Source organism: Bos taurus, chromosome 21 (genome assembly GCF_002263795.3).
Source record: "Bos taurus isolate L1 Dominette 01449 registration number 42190680 breed Hereford chromosome 21, ARS-UCD2.0, whole genome shotgun sequence".
NCBI classification, from domain to species: domain Eukaryota; kingdom Metazoa; phylum Chordata; class Mammalia; order Artiodactyla; family Bovidae; genus Bos; species Bos taurus.
The window spans coordinates 42,266,941-42,284,349 of record NC_037348.1 but is presented as its reverse complement, the minus strand read 5'-3'; the positions used below and the strand labels follow the sequence as shown (position 1 = coordinate 42,284,349).

At 39.0% G+C, this 17,409-nt stretch overlaps 1 protein-coding gene and 2 pseudogenes across 6 annotated transcripts in view; 1 reads left to right on the top strand and 2 right to left on the bottom strand.

The window, feature by feature from the left end:
• The window catches only part of NUBPL (NUBP iron-sulfur cluster assembly factor, mitochondrial), a 446,167-nt gene that overhangs the window by 218,468 nt on the left and 210,290 nt on the right, over positions 1 to 17,409 (bottom strand). For all 6 annotated transcript variants that reach the window (XM_024981927.2, XM_024981928.2, XM_010817164.4 and 3 more), the window contains exon 9: positions 351 to 471. In XM_024981927.2, the coding sequence (XP_024837695.1) occupies positions 351 to 471 (121 nt within the window). The remainder of the gene's footprint in view (positions 1 to 350; positions 472 to 17,409) is intronic.
• Positions 2,847 to 3,020, bottom strand: LOC112443346 (uncharacterized; annotated as a pseudogene).
• On the top strand, positions 8,174 to 14,652 carry LOC132343403 (5-hydroxytryptamine receptor 1D-like; annotated as a pseudogene).

The following is a 17,409-nucleotide window of genomic DNA, read 5'->3' as shown; positions in this document are numbered from 1 at the left end:
TTCACTTTCTGCTTATACTAAGAGATGTCTTCCCAACTTAGCAAACAAACTGATGACCATTATTTAAAATGTGGACTTCAAATCAGAGTACTCAAACCACAAAACTTTCTTTGCAAATTCAGGTTATGGGCAGTTTTCATCTATAGCAAGAGTTATAATTGGCAGAACAAACCTCCTATTCAAAATGTGTTCCACTAGTGAAGTATCATAAAAAGCCAAAAAAAGGTTAACACAGAGAAGTGCGCTATACTAACTTAATTCAAAACACAAAGCCAAAAGCATTTCACCATTCTGAGATGATCTTCATCACCATGCTATTTCCTTTGCAAATGAATATCCGGTGGTCTTACCTAGAATATCAAGATCAAGGGTCCGTGCTAGTCTCCTTGCACCATCAGCACCAAAAATATGAGTTTTGTGTTTACACTTTGGACACTGGAAAACACTCATATTTTGGACAAGGCCCAGAACCTAGAATAATAAAGACACATTGAAATCAAAACAAAATTAAACTGAATTTCAATCCGTTATTTCAACAAGCTTCTACTGCGTGCCTACTAGGTTTCAGAGATACTATGATGAATAAATAATGGTCTCTGCTCTCAAGCAACTCAAGCTAGTGGGAGGGCAAGACAGATGCCATTAACTCAAATAATGAGATAAGTGCTAAAAAATTATAAATGATGGGGATCAAAAATTCTGTTTTGGAAGAATAAGAGGGATGGATCTCTGGGTTTCCCACAGAGAACTGGTTCTTCAGGTTGAGTGTAAGAAGAGGGGTTGAGGCCTACAGCAGGAATTCTAGGCAGAAGAAAAGGGCAGAAGCCAAGGCAGTGAATTTTGATTTGTAGGGCCTATTTTGGCTGCAGTCCAGTAAAGGGGAAAAGGCAGAAGTTAGTTTGGTAGAAAGGTCGAGGTCAGATGCTAAGGTGACAAATGCTATCCATGTATTTGAGATTTCATTTTTGAAACAACAGAGATGGCACTGAAGAGGCAGTGATACACAGTCAGATCTGTTTCAGAATTTTACTTTGAGGTCAACATGGAAAAAATAAGCAGGAAGCAACAAAAGAAAAGACACAGTTAAGAGGCTAACTGTGGACAAAGCCTCACAGTAGAAAACAGCTAAGAAATGTTGTTGTTCAGTCTCCTGATCGTGTCCAACTTTTTGTGACCCCATGGACTGCAGCATGCCAGGCCTTCCTGTCCCTCACCATCTCCCAAAGTTTGCCCAAGTTCATGTTCATTGTATCAGTGATGTCATCTAGCCATCTCAGCCTCTGATGCCCTCTTCTCCTTCTGCCTTCAATCATTCCCGGCAACATATACTGAGTACTTATTCTAGGTCAGGCCCTGGGATAAGGGCTGTATGAAGTGAGGTGAAGTCGCTCAGTCGTGTCTGACTCTTTGTGACCCCACAGACTGTAGCCTATCAGGATCCCCCATCTATGGGATTTTCCAGGCAAGAGTACTAGAGTGGGGTGCCATTTCCTTCTCCAGGGGATCTTCCCGACCCAGGAATCGAACCCGGGTCTCCCCCATTGTGGGCAGATGCTTTACCGTCTGAGCCACCAGGGAAGCCAGGACCAAGGGCTATATATGCACTATCTTACTGTCTCTTTATAGAACTTTATGAGATGGGTTGTTAGCATATCCTTTCCATAGGTGAGAAAACTGACACAATTAGCAAAAGACTGAAACTCAGCTCTTATCAAAATGTTATTATTTAAAACAAAAACTTAAAGCTATATACAAAGTATTCATTTCTTTCTGAGTTTCCCCAGCTTCAAAAGAGATATTTCATAAACATTAGCTGAATAAACAGACAGGATCTATTTATGATCCTTTTAATCTTACTCCTCATTTATAGAAAGCCTGGTTGTCTTCTAGAGTAAAAATGCAGAAAACAACTATCAGAGGCTTATAGGTAACAATGTCCATATCATCCCACCAATCCTGCCAATACACTCATCATTATGGGAGATATCTCTATTAGAACATTTGCATTTTAAATGAAGAATAGCGCTGATAGTCCACAATTAAATATATCAACAAGAAGGTGATCAAATGTGTTATTCTTTCTGAAAAGAGAAACAGGAAAGAGTAAAGTTTCCTACGACATATGTAAATGAAGACAAATAGTGAGGGATATAAATTTGCAGGTAAGCATTTTCCATGCATTACATGCCCTTTTGCTGATGGAAAGTGTCACAAAAAATAAATCATACCATGTTTTGGTAATTCAGTGCCATCTTCAGAAAGCTAAGGAAAACCCAGCTAAATATCACACAGCTTATTTTATTCACTATGTCTACATAATACACTCACTACTTGAGCTGTCTTATATCATTTATGTTGAATGTATATATCCCCTAACTGTAAGGTTTTCATAAATATAAATAAAGTTACATACTTTTATAAAATGAAATTTTATATAAATAAAATTATATATATTTATAAAAATAATATAAATAAAATTATCACTCAAGAAGGAGAAGAAAGAAAATTGCATCATGAAAATTTAAAGAAGGGTATATTCTAATTCGGAGAGAATGTGAAATGTATTCCTTCTCTGGAACCTCTTAGGCTTTCCAAGATATAGAGACATGGAGCAAGAGTATATTTGCAGTTTGTCTGTGATTAACTTATTAGAAAATCGTTTGCTATGGACTGTATAAATGTCTCAGACATTCCCTGTATAGACTACATAAATGTCACAGACATAAAACTGTAATCTAACTCAGGATTTAATGTTATGCTATTATATGCCAATAACGAGGCTAAACACAAGAAGCAGCACACAGTAGTGAGCAAAACAGACTTGAAGCTTGTACGCTAACTGGAGAAACAGATTGAATAATTAGTGCAAAAATTGATTTTAAAAACTAGAACAGTTTCTCTAGAAGCAAAGTACAGAGTATTAGAAGACTGTAGAGAAGAGAGGACTCTACTACAGGAGTCACAGTGTGGGGAAATGTTTGATACTACGCTTGATCTTAGCCAAAAGGCCGAGAAGCGATGGGGGGGAAATGTTTGATACATTGATCCAACAGTTAAAGAGTAAGCAGGTTAAAAACAAGGAAAAGTGAGGAAATACACTCAAAAAAGAAGTAGAAGCATGTCTACTTCAAGGAACTGAAAGGCAGTACGGCTGAGGTATGGGATGAGTGGTGGGAGATGAGGCTTGAAAGGTAGGGGCTGCAGGCCATGTTAGGTATGTAGGCTGTATGAGTGCAGAGATGCCACTGAAGAGTTTAAGCAAGAGAGACTGCTATGCTTATAACTGCAGGAGACTCATTTCTCAAGACTGAAGGGTTTTAAAAATGACATGGAATAGAAAAACTAAAAGGATTTTTCTTTGTTTGTTTATTTCTTTGACAAACACAAATCCAGTAAATGTATGCTCTGAAATCTGTCATTTCAGAGGTGACAGTTTTTAGTGAAAGGCCAAGGAGAAAAGGAAAGATATAAGCATCTGAATGCAAAGTTCCAAAGAATAGCAAGGAGAGATAAGAATGCCTTCCTCAGTGATCAATGCAAAGAAATAGAGGAAAACAATAGAATGGGGAAGACTAGAGATCTCTTCAAGAAAATCAGAGATACCAAGGGAACTTTTCATGCAAAGATGAGCACAATAAAGGACAGAACATGGTATGAACCTAAAAGAAGCAGAAGATATTAAGAAGTGGTAAGAATACACAGAACTATACAAAAAAGATCTTCATGACCCAGATAATCACAATGGTGCGATCACTCACCTAGAGCCAGATATTCTGGAATGTGAAGTCAAGTGGGTCTTAGGAAGCATCACTACGAACAAAGCTAGTGGAGGTGATGGAATTCCAGTTGAGCTATTTTAAATCCTGAAAGATGATGCTGTGAAAGTGTTGCACTCAATATGCCAGCAAATTAGGAAAACTCAGTGGCCACAGGAGGGGAAATGGTCAGTTTTCATTCCAATTCCAAAGAAAGGCAATGCCAAAGAATGTTCAAATGACTGCACAATTGCACTCATCTCACACACTAGTAAAGTAATGCTCAAAATTCTCCAAGCTGGGCTTCAACAGTAGGTGAACTATGAACTTCCAGATGTTCAAGCTGGATTTAGAAAAAGCAGAAGAAGCAGAGATCAAAGTGCCAATATCTGTTGGATCAATGCAAAAGCAAAAGAGTTCCAGAAAAACATCTACTTCTACTTTATTGACTATGTTAAAGCCTTTGACTGTGTGGGTCACCACAAATTGTGGAAAATTCTGAAAGTATGGGAATATCAGACCACCTAGAAGCAACAGTTAGAACTGAACATGGAACAAAAGACTGGTTCCAAATTTGGAAAGGAGTACGTCAAGGCTGTATATTGTCACCCTGCTTATTTAACTTATATGCAGAGTACGTCATGGGAAATGTTGGGCTGGATGAAGCACCAGCTGGAATCAAGATTGCCAGAAAAAATACCAATAACTTCAGATGTGCAGATGACACCACCCTTATGGCAGAAAGTGAAGAAGAACTAAAGAGCCTCTCGATGACAGTAAAAGAGGAGAGAGAAAAAGTTGGCTTAACACTCAACATTCAGAAAACTAAGATCATGGCATCTGGTCCCATCACTTCATGGAAAATAGATGGGGAAACAGTGTCAGACTTTATTTTTGGGGGCTCCAAAATCACTTCAGATGGTGATTGCAGCCATGAAATTAAAAGATGCTTACTCCTTGGAAGGAAAGTTATGACCAACCTAGATAGCATATTCAAAAGCAGAGACATTACTTTGCCAACAAAGATCCATCTAGTCAAGGCTATGGTTTTTCCAGTGGTCATGTATGGATGTGAGAGTTGGACTGTGAAGAAAGCTGAGCGCTGAAGAATTGATGATTTTGAACTGTGGTGTTGGAGAAGACTCTTGAGAGTCCTTTGGACTGCAAGGAGATCCATCCAGTCCATTCTGAAGGAGATCAGTCCTGGGTGTTTTTTGGAAGGAATGATGCTAAAGCTGAAACTCCAGTACTTTGGCCACTTCATGCCAAGAGTTGATTCATTGGAAAAGACTCTGATGCTGGTAGGGATTGAGGGCAGGAGAAAGAGGGGACGACAGAGGATGAGATGGCTGGATGGCATCACCGACTCGATGGATGTAAGTTTGAGTGAACTCCAGGAGTTGGTGATGGACAGGGAGGCCTGGCGTGCTGCAATTCATGGGGTCACAAAGAGTCGGTCATGACTGAGCGACTGAACTGAACTGAACCGAAAGTCACTGTAGATGGTGATTGCAGCCATGAAATTAAAAGACGCTTGCTCCTTGTAAGAAAACTTACGACCAACCTAGATAGCATATTAAAAAGCAGAGACGTTGCTTTGCCAACAAAGGCCTGTCTAGTCAAAGCCATGGTTTTTCCAGTAGTCATGTATGGATGTGAGAGTTGGACTATAAAGAAAGCTTAGCACTGAAGAATTGATGCTTTTGAACTGTGGTGTTGGAGAAGACTCTTGAGAGTCCCTTGGACTTCAAGGAGACTCAACCAGTCCATCCTAAAAGAAATCAGTCCTGACTATTCATTGGAAGGACTGATGCTGAAGCTGAAACTCCAATACTTTGGCCACCTGATGCGAAGAACTGACTCATTTGAAAAGACCCTGATGCTGGGAAAGATTGAAGGCAGGAGGAGAAGGGCATGACAGAGGATGAGATGGTTGGATGGCATCACCGACTTAATGGACATGAGTCTGAGTAAAGTCCAGGAGTTGGTGATGGACAGGGAGGCCTGGCGTGCTGCAGTTCATGGGGTCGAAAAGAGTCGCATAAGCCTGAGCGACTGAACTGATCTGAAAATACTCTAGTTTTTCCCCTGCACAGTTCTTTTCTTCACAGGATTTTTCTCCTGGGCACAAAGTTAGCATTTTTCTTCTTTGAATTAGGTGAGGACATGTATCTTGTTCTGGCAATGAAATGTGAACTGAAGTGACATGTGTCACATCTAGGCAGAGGCTTTAATTGCTAATTCCCCATTATGTTTCCCTCTGTTCCTGGGACAAGCAAGCTTCCATAAAGTGGCTGCTCAATCTGTCTGGGTGCCAGAGTAAGAAAAATGCAGACGAGTGTTAAAGCCAAACTGTAATGGACTTGTAGCATGAGAAAAATAAACTCATGTTGTTTTAAGCCACTGAAATTTGACAGTTGTTAGTATACATGCTGCTGCTAAGTCCCTTCAGTCGTGTCCGACTCTGTGTGACCCCATACACGGCAGCCACCAGGCTCCCCCGTCCCTTGGATTCTCCAGGCAAGAACACTGGAGTGGGTTGCCATTTCCTTCTCGGATGCATGAAAGTGAAAAGTGAAAGTGAAGTCACTCAGTCGTGTCCGACTCTTAGTGACCCCATGGACTGCAGCCTACCAGGCTCCTCTGTCCATGGGATTTTCCAGGCAAAGTACTGGAGTGGGGTGCCATTGCCTTCTCCGTGTTAGTACACATAATCCAGCCCATATTGGCTGACAGAAAGGTGTTAGAAGAAACTACTAGAGTTTCTATTTCTTCCTTATGATTTCCTTTTAATCCCAACTTTTTTGTGTGTTACAATGGAAATAATATATAGAATTTAGAATGTTGCCTATATATAGCATACCTTATAGAATCTATATATAGGTACATATAACATATTTATATAATTTATATCTCTATGTAGTATATATAACAGAATCTACCTCCATATATGTGTATATATATAATTATATATACTTTCAAACATCACTTATTCATAAAGACGTACCATCAAAACAATTTAGAGATAACCCTTTATGTAAAAGATTGTGATACCTAAGCTTGGTTCTATTACTGATATTCTTCATCTAGTTAAAGGACTAATGCCTAATACTGCTTCCTAAGTTATTTTGAACAAAGTAATTCCTCTTAACTCTAGAATTTCCTCAATTAAAAACTTTCCACACAGATACCACATTTCTTAAAAAAAAAAAAGCTGTATAGTAATGGAATAGAACAGACAGCCAAGAGCAGACTCATAAATTAAAGTCACTAATTTATAATGGAGATGACACAGTGCTGCAATGTTAATCGGACATCCATATAACATCCAAGAAATCTTAACCCTCTATCTCATACCATGCACAAAAAGTAATTCCAGATGGACTGTAGAGCTAATATGAAAGATAAAACAATAACATATTTGGAAGAAGACAGCAGAATATACTTAAAACCTTGGATGCAGGGAAAGATTTTTTTAGCAGGACACAAAGAAGCCCTAAACATAAATGAAAATGTTTTGTTAAACTGGACTACATTACAATTAATAACTTATCAGAAGATATAATTAGAGTAAAAAGGCCACCTATAGAGCAAGAGATAGCAGCTATAATATACATATATAACAAAGGACTTTTATCTAGAATATATAAAGAACTCCTGCAAATCAATAAGAAAAAATAAGAAAATACAATAGAGAAATAAGCAAGAGACTTAAAAGGCACTTCATAAAAAAAAGATAATCAAAAACAAACGAACACAAGGAAAAGTATTCAATCTTAATCATCATCAGGGAAATGCAAATTAGAATCACAATACCATGCATTTATGCTTAAGACCTGATTAGAACAGAAAAAGGTCCTTATGACTACAACAACCCCCTTGCCTATAAAAAGTTAAAAAGCCAAATATCAAATGTTGATGATGACATACGATAACTGAAACTCGTAGCTTCAGCTGAGTGCAAAGTGGTGCACCATTGTGAGGAACTGGTAGTTATCTACTTAAACTGATGTATGCCTATACTGTGGCGCAGTATTTCCACTCTGTTATATGTTAAAAATGTGAACATAACAGTCACCAAAAGACATGCATAAAAGTGTTCATAACTAATTATCCAAGAATGAAAAGCTACCTAAATGTCCATTAACAATAAAATGGAGAAATAAATTGTGGTATATTCATATAATGGAAAGGGCTTCCCCGGTGGCTCAGATGATACAGAATCTGCCTGCAATGTGGGAGACCCAGGTTCAATCCTTGGGTCGGGAATAACCCCTGGAGAAGGAAATGGCAACCCACTCTAGTATTCTTGCCTGGGAAATCCCATGGACAGAGGAGCCTGGCAGACTACAGTCCATGGGATCGAAAAGAATCAGACACGACTGAGTGACTAACATACAATGGAATGCTACACGGCAATGAGAAAGAACGAACTTCAGCCACAGTCCACAGCGTAAGTGACTCTCTCAAACAGAACTGGAAGCAAAAGAAGCCACATGAAAGTATATACTTATTATTCCCTTTATATAAAGTTCAAAGACACGTAAAACTAACCAATGGTGTTATAATTTGGGTTCTGCTTTGAGGGCAGTGATCAGGAGGTGGCACAAGGCAGAAGCTTCTGGAGTATGGGTGATGTTCTGTTTCTTGAACACAAACAATGGGTGTGTTCACTCTGCAAAAATGCACTGAGCAATATATACCTACAATACATGTCCTTTTCATATGTATATCAGACATCAATAAAACGCCTACTTTTAAAAAAAAGGTGGTCATGTGAAGAGCAGCCAAGAAAGCAGTAAGAACAAATATCCAAAATGATGGTTTACTGGTCATCTTGTGAACCTGCACACAAAACCAACCATCTGTTTTAAATAGAAAATATTCCATAAAGAGAGAGGTAGCAGTAAAATTAATATGAGGTCTTCAGGAAGAATAATCCCTTATTCTTTCCACATGACATTCCAAAGAAAGAACTGAAAGAAAAATCTAAACCCAGAGAAGCTCTGGAATGGTGGGGTTCTAGACCCTTAATGTCTCATAGGGTAGCCACTAGTCCACATGTGGCTGCTAAGCGCTTGAAATGTGGCTAGTCTGATTCGGGATGTGCTGTAAGTATAAAACACACGCTGGAAACCAAAGACTTAGTACAAGTAAAAGAATGTAAAATATGTTAATAATGTTCTAAAGTTTACAAGTTATTCTTTAACCTTTTTTCATTGAAGTATATCATGAATACACACAGAAAGCACACAAATCATAAGTGCATGACTGGACTTATCATAAAGTAGGCCCATGTTACCATGACGCTGTTAATAAAGTCTAGCCAGCACCCTAGAAGTCTCCCTCTATACTCTCCAAAACAAGTTGCCAAAGGTATAAACTAAAAGCCTGATTTCTAACACCATAAATTTTGTCTAGTTTTGAACTTGATATGAATGTAATCATGCAATACATTCCTTTGTGTCTGTATGATGCATGCAGCTAAATCACATACATCTGCAGTTCATTTGCATGGAGTCCTAAGATTCCATGATGACTATATCACAGTTATTCATTTTCTCATTGGATCATCTGTGCTGTTTCCAGATTTTGGCTATTATTAGACAGTGCTTCTACTAATGTTTTAATACTTTTTTTTTTTTTTTTGCTGGGTATTAGGTTATGCATATTTAACTTAAAAAAAAGCCAGTTTTCCAATAAAGTTCTACCAATTTATACTCCCACCAGCAGTGAACCAATTTACATTTTCACACAGTACCAGTTGCGTGCCACAGCTTCACCAACGTTTGATATCAACAGGCTTCTTTCATTTGGGCAGGTAGAGTAAGTATACACTAGTATCTCGTTCGGAGAAGGCAATGGCACCCCACTCCAGTACTCTTGCCTGGAAAATCCCATGGATGGAGAAGCCTGGTGGGCTGCAGTCCATGGGGTCGCTGAGAGTCGGACACGACTGAGCGACTTCACTTTCACGCATTGGAGAAGGAAATGGCAACCCACTCCAGTGTTCTTGCCTGGAGAATCCCAGGGATGGGGGAGCCTGGTGGGCTGCCGTCTATGGGGTTGCACAGAGTCGGACACGACTGAAACGACTTAGCAGCAGCAGCAGCAGTATCTGGTTGTGTTGGATTGTTCCATTGTCAAGCTGTTTGTACTGGGAACTGTATTTCCCAGAATTCCTTCCTTGTATGGCTCCTGATTAAATTTCACCAAAAGTAAAGTGGCATGACATTTGGAAACCTTACCCTCTAAAGGTTCCCTGTGGTCAGAGGTGGGGACAGAAACTTGCAGAGGTGCAAACTGCATTCTAGTCTGTTCTTATTCTTTCTGATGCTGTGCCCAGCTCTCCTTTGTGCTGTGGTTTTGTGTTGTCAAAATTACTAACGAAGTTAAGTATATTTTTACATGGTTATTGGTCATTTGTATATTCTGCTCTGTACTGCTCAGGTCTCTTCTCTATTTTTTCCATTGATTATGTGGGTTTTTTCTTATTGAATTGCCAGAGTTCCTAGTATGTTTAATGGAATCCCTTTTTGCTCGATTCTCAAGTTTTATATTGACTTCATGTTGACAGGATTTTCAATATACTGAGTTAACTATAATTTTAAAAATAACTTCCAACTGACAAGGGATTAATCTCAAAATATACAAACAGTTCATGCAGCTCAATATTAAAAAAACAAACAATTCAATCCAAAAAGTAAGCAGAAGATTGAAATAGACATTTATCCGAAGAAGACATTATAGATGGCCAAAAAGCACATGAAGAGATGCTCACAACACTAGTTATTAGAGAAATGCAAATCAAAACTACAATTAAGTATCACCTCACATTGGTCAGAATGTTGTTGTTCAGTCACTAAGTCATGTCCTAATCTTTGCAACCCCATAGACTTTTGCAACCCCATGGACTGCAGCACAACAGAATGGCCACCATCAAAAAATTTACAAATAACAAATGCTGGAGAAGGTATGGAGAAAAAGGAACCTACCTACACTGTTGGTGGGAATGTAAACTGGTAAAACCCCATGAAAAACAATATAGAGGAGCCTTTAAAAACTAAAAATAGAACCAGCAATCCCACTCTAAGGCATATCCCAAGAAAAAAACCATAATTTGAAAAGATACAAGCACCTCAATGTTCAATACAGTGCTATTTATAATAGCCAGGACATGGAAGCAACTTAAATGTCTATCACCAAAGGAAAGGTAAAGAAAATGTGGTACACACAGACAACGGAATATTACTTAGTCATAAAAAAGAACAAAATCGTGCCATCTGCAGCAACATGGACAGACCTAGAGATTGTCATACTAAGTGAAGTCAGACAAAGAAAAACAAAGATCGTATGGTATTGATTATATGCGGAATAAGTGTAAAAATGAACTTATTTACAAAGCAGAAATAGAGTCACTGAAGTCAAAAACAAACTTATGGTTATCAGGGGATAAGAGGGGGAGGGATAAACTGGGAGATAGAGATTGACATATACATACCAGCACATATGAAATAGATAACTAATAATTAGAACCTACTGTGTAGAACAGGGAACTCTACTTAACAGTCTGTAACAGACTATACGGGAAAAGAGCCTTAAAAAAAGAGTGTATACAACACTGTAAAGCAATTATCTTTCAATTAAAAATAAATTTTTTAAAAAAGAGTGTGTATATATACATATACGTATGTGTATGTTTAACTGATTCACTTTGCTGTTCCCTGAAACTAACACAACACTGTAAATCAACTACACTCCAATAAAAATTTAAAGGATAAATACTTCACCTGTTTTTTTCCATTTTAAAAAATATGGCTACTAAAACCTTTAAAATTACATTTGTGGTTTGAATTATATTTCTATTGGACAATGCTGCTGTTGACCACTAAAGTCAAAGTGTAGAACTTATTTGATAGTTCTCCTATCAAATGTTATTCTAAGGTCCCAAAAATGCAAAAAAAAAAAAAAAAAAGGTTATCAGGGCCTGTAATTTATGAATATTTTTTAAAAATTGAGGAGAAATGAAACATTTACCTTTAAGACTATTTAGGACAGATAAACTGTCAGGTTTCTTTGCTTTTAGTTGAAATTGTATCAACTGGGTGTGGTAACATTCATGTGTGGTTATCTCTTTCTGTTCAGAAGTTTATACAACAGTGATACACACACATATTATTTAACTAGAAAAGAGAAAACAAATTACTTCCTAAGATACACAGACTATGTGGCTGAACAACTTTTTCAAAAAATGGGATTGGGTGGGAGAAAATTTAAGAGAGCTTTCAATATTAAAAAGATTAGAAAACACTGCCTTAGTCATTTAAGAGCAGTCTTCTATAATTAATGATTTTTGAACAGGGGTAGCTAATGTAATAAAACAGAAAATTATAATAACCATATTACAATGCTGTTCATAAAAATTCTTTAAATAGGAAGGAATACATATCCACATGATCACTCCCTCCCCTCACCCCCAAAAAAGCTTTATACTGTGTGAATACTTTATATGTTGTTAAGCTGTTTGTGTTTACTGTAGAGCTATTTTGTGTATCCTTTGATCATAGAAACATTAGAAAACAGACGCTTTGCCACAGCTTAATTTACATAAAACCACTGAGACGCAGCTGTGAGCATGCTCAACCATTTTTTAATGTCTCATCAAAGTATAAGATCCTTTTTTCTTTTTACCTCAGCTGGTTTCACTGAAAGAAAGTAAATGCTACATGCCTGCCTAGCACCAGCCACCACAAACCTTTAGCACGCTATTCTTACATGATTCTAATCCATCACTGGCTCAGAAGGGCACTTCTTTTATTAACTTTTAAAAAATTGACTCTCTTGAAATATCAACATTGCCCTTAAATACTGGATTTTTGTGTCTAAATGTATTGAATTAAGCAGACTCAGAAGACTCCAGTTTTAATTTCTTTTTGGCATTTTAAACCTGGACTCAAGTAAGTAACAAGCAAGATTTTCAGGCTACTATATAATCCAATTTCTCAAGGTTACAATCAGGTTAAATTCTTGCCGGCTGGAACCTGTCACAAGGATAAAGAGCTATGGTTTAAGAAAAAATGAAGAGGAAAAACTCACCATTAAACAGAGAATGAATAATAATAACTAAAATTGATTAGATTCACAAGTGCTTTTCAGTTCTCCATTTAGCCTTGAACCAGGTTCTGGTATATTTTAAAGCATGTGTACAGACATTATAATCTTAAAAAATGAGACTGGCGTTCTTGTTTTCTCTTTCAAAATTAGTCTGGCAATAGACAGAGCAATGAGTGGGGAAGGCCTGCATTCATTCTTCTCTCAGGGACCAACTACTTCTGGATCCATGTGGTACGACTTAACTTCTCCAAGCCTTGAATTCTAAAATGAGAGGTTGTAATGATTTCTAAAATCTACCACTATAACAATAACATTCAGAGCTACCCTTTACAATGTCATGAGGTAAGATCTATGCTAAGAAGTACACGTGTAATCTTATTTAACTGCCACAACAACCTATGAGATGGGTCACAAAACACTTAAGCTAAATTATTTCTTAATCTCCTTAACCCTGTGATATTTGATGATATCCACATTACTAAACCTCAACTCTAGATAATTCACAGAAATAACAATTAAGAATGCAGAATCTGGTTGGCAATCACCTTAGTGTTTCTTAAATATTTGAGTTTTGAGGTCTTTTCACTTGGTCTGTTCTGATGGCTGACTGCCTCCAGTGTGAAACAGAAGGATGACTTTATTTTGTGAGCTGGACAACTATGAAATAAGAAGCTGTATGTGTGAAAGTCTGTGGAAAGAGAGAGTCTCCTAGAATGGCCCCTCAAACCAGTCAGTGGAGGCATTCTGCAGGCGGCTCCCAAGAGATCCCCAAATGCCACAGAAACTCCAGGGACTTAGGGAAGAGGGACCCTAAGATTTCTCTGGCTGTCTTCTTTACCAATGCCTTTGTACTCACTACCATCTCCAAGACCAGGAAGTTCTACATCCCTGCCAACTATTTCATTGGCTCCTTGGCCACGACTGACTTCTTAGTTTCTATTTTGGTCATGTTCATCAGCATCACATATACAACCACCCACCCCTGGAGCTTTGGCCAACTCCTGTGTGACATCTGGTCATCTTCTGACATCACATGCTGCATAGCCTCCATCCTGGTACTGGGCCATCACTGACACCCTGGAATACAGTAAACAGCAGACAGTGGGCCATGCGGTGCCATGCTTGCCATCATCTGGGCCATTTTCATCCACATTTCCATCCCTTCATTCTTGTGGCAGCAGGCTAAAAGCTCAAGAAGAAATATCAGCTTGCCTGGTGAGTACTTCTCTGATCTCTTACATTATCTATTCCATCTGTGGGGCCTTCTACGTCCCGCCTGTATTGCTCATTATCCTCTATGGACAAATCTCCAAGGCCACCTGGAACCATATCCTGAATCCACTATCACTTTATGGGAAGTGCTTCACCAACAGCCCATCTCATCAAAGACTCTGTGGGGTCCTCACTCTGCTTGCTCAACGCCAGCCTTCATGAGCGGCATTCTTATTTGACCGGTTCCCCTCTCATTTTCAACCATATGAAAATCAAGCCTGTGGATAGTGTTCTGGAGCACAAGAGGATTTCTGCTGCCTGAGAGAGGAAAGCCACAAAAAACCTGGGGAAGCATCCGGGGGACCTCTATCATCTGCTGGCTGCCCTTCTTTGCTGAATCTTCAGCCTTCCTTATCTGCCAGGGCTCCCGCTGGGCCGACCCAGCCCTTTTGACTTTTTTCACTTGGCAAGGCTATCTAAACTCCCTCATAAAACCAGTAATATACACTGTGTTTAACAAAGAGTTCAGCAAGCATTTCAGAAAATTGTCCATTTCCAAAAAGCCTCTTAGTCTTATTAATATTTGGTGTAGTTACTGCTGTTGTCTTTTAGGGCCTATAACCTGATTGAGTTAATGAAAGTCACTCAGTCGTGTCTGACTCTTTGTGACCCCATGGACTATCCAGCCCATGGAATTCTCCAGGCCAGAATACTGGAGCGAGTAGCCACTCTCATCTCCGGGGGATCTTCCCAACTCAGGGATCGAACCCAAGTATCCTGCACTGCAGGTGGATTCTTTATCAGCTAAGCCACCAGGGAATGTCTTTTTTATTCTTCCTAAGAGTTGGATTAACCCCGATATCTTGGGTTTTGGTTCAATTAATAAAAGTCTTAATATTTTTTTTTACAGAATGGGGACTCTGGAAAGTAGACCATTTAGAATAGGATCCCAGAGACCCACTAAACAGATACACAGCCTTATGTGAAATGTTTAATCTCTGTACTACAGTTTCCATGTAAGAAAAATGGGGAAAATAATGTTATTACCTCACAGGGTTATTGTGAGGGTTAGATTCGGTAATTCATGTAAATCACATAGAACTGCATTTCCACTTAAAGCATACATGGACCACTGAGAGATGCTGGAGGAAGACAAAAAGGAGCAAACAGCTTCAGTCTCTAAGATAAACTATGGCTGAGATGCAGAATGCTATCTACTCAGTCTTACAAAGGTTGTGACTAAAGAAAAGTCATTTTTGAAAATGGAAAACTTGTTCAGTTGTGAAGAAGGAAGCCACATGTGATACATCATGTGCAAACTAGTAGAGTTCCAAGAACGAATTCTAATAGCACCTTCCAAGGCCTTGAAAGCCAATGATGAAAGACTAAGTACATCAAGCGTATTAAACTTTACAGAGAAACAAATGAGACAACTTGATGATCACAGAGGAAAAACTATGCTCAAGAATGAAGAGAATAAATGTGTCACTTGTCTCTATCTTCATGTAAGGTTCAGTTCAGTTCAGTCGCTCAGTCCTGTCTAACTCTTTTCGACTCCATGAATCGCAGCACGCCAGGCCTCCCTGTCCATCACCAACTCCCGGAGTTCACTCAGACTCATGTCCATTGAGTCAGTGATGCCATCCAGCCATCTCATCCTCTGTCGTCCCCTTCTCCTCCTGCCCCCAATCCCTCTCAGCATCAGAGTCTTTTCCAATGAGTAAACTCTTCCCATGAGGTGGCCAACGTACTGGAGTTTCAGCTTCAGCATCATTCCTTCCAAAGAAATCGCAGGGATGATCTCCTTCAGAATGGACTGGTTGGATCTCCTTGCAGTCCAAGGGACTCTCAAGAGTCTTCTCCAACACCACAGTTCAAAAGCATCAATTCTTTGGCGCTCAGCCTTCTTCACAGTCCAACTCTCACATCCATACATGACCACAGGAAAAACCATAGCCTTGACTAGATGGACCTTTTTTGGCAAAGTAATGTCTCTGCTTTTGAATATGCTATCTAGGTTGGTCATAACTTTTCTTCCAAGGAGTAAGCGTCTTTTAATTTCATGGCTGCAGTCACCATCTGCAGTGATTTTGGAACCCCAAAAAATAAAGTCTGACACTATTTCCACTCTTTCCCCATCTATTTCCCATGACGTGATGGGACCTGATGCTATGATATTCATTTTCTGAATGTTGAGCTTTAAGCCAATTTTTTCACTCTCCTCTTTCACTTTCATCAAGAGGCTTTTTAGTTCCTCTTCACTTTCTGCCATAAGGGTGGTGTCATCTGCATATCTGAGGTTATTGATATTTCTCCCGGCAATCTTGATTCCAGCTTGTGCTTCTTCCAGTCCAGCGTTTCTCATGATGTACTCTGCATATAAGTTAAATAAGCAGGGTGACAATATACAGCCTTGACGTACTCCGTTTCCTATTTGGAACCAGTCTGTTGTCCACGTCCAGTTCTAACTGTTGCTTCCTGACCTGCATACAGATTTCTCAAGAGGCAGGTCAGGTGGTCTGGTATTCCCATCTCTTTCAGAATTTTCCACAGTTTATTGTGATCCACACAGTCAAAGGCTTTGGCATAGTCAATAAAGCAGAAATAGATGTTTTTCTGGAACTCTCTTGCTTTTTCTATGATCCAGTGGATGTTGGCAATTTGATCTCTGGTTCCTCTGCCTTTTCTAAAACCAGCTTGAATATCAGGAAGTTCACGGTTCATGTATTGCTGAAGCCTGGCTTGGAGAATTTTGAGCATTACTTTACTAGTATGTGAGATGAGTACAATTGTGCGGTAGTTTAAGCATTCTTTGGCATTGCCTTTCTTTGGGATTGGAATGAAAAGTGCCCTTTTCCAGTCCTGTGGCCACTGCTGACTTTTCCAAATTTGCTGGCATATTGAGTGCAGCACTTTCACAGCATCATCTTTCAGGATTTGAAATAGCTCAACTGGAATTCCATCACCTCCACTAGCTCTGTTTGTAGTGATGCTTTCTAAGGCCCACTTGACTTCACATTCCAGAATGTCTGGCTCTAGGTCAGTGATCACATCACTGTGATTATCTGGGTCGTAAAGATCTTTTTTGTACAGTTCTTCTGTGTATTCTTGCCACCTCCTCTTAATATCTTCTGCTTCTGTAAGGTCCATACCATTTCTGTCCTTTATCGAGCATATCTTTGTATGAAATGTTCCCTTGGTATCTCTAATTTTCTTTAAGAGATCTCTAGTCTTTCCCATTTTGTTGTTTTCCTCTATTTCTTTGCATTGATGGCTGAGGAAGGCTTTGTTATCTCTTTTTGCTTCTTTGGAACTCTGCATTCAGATG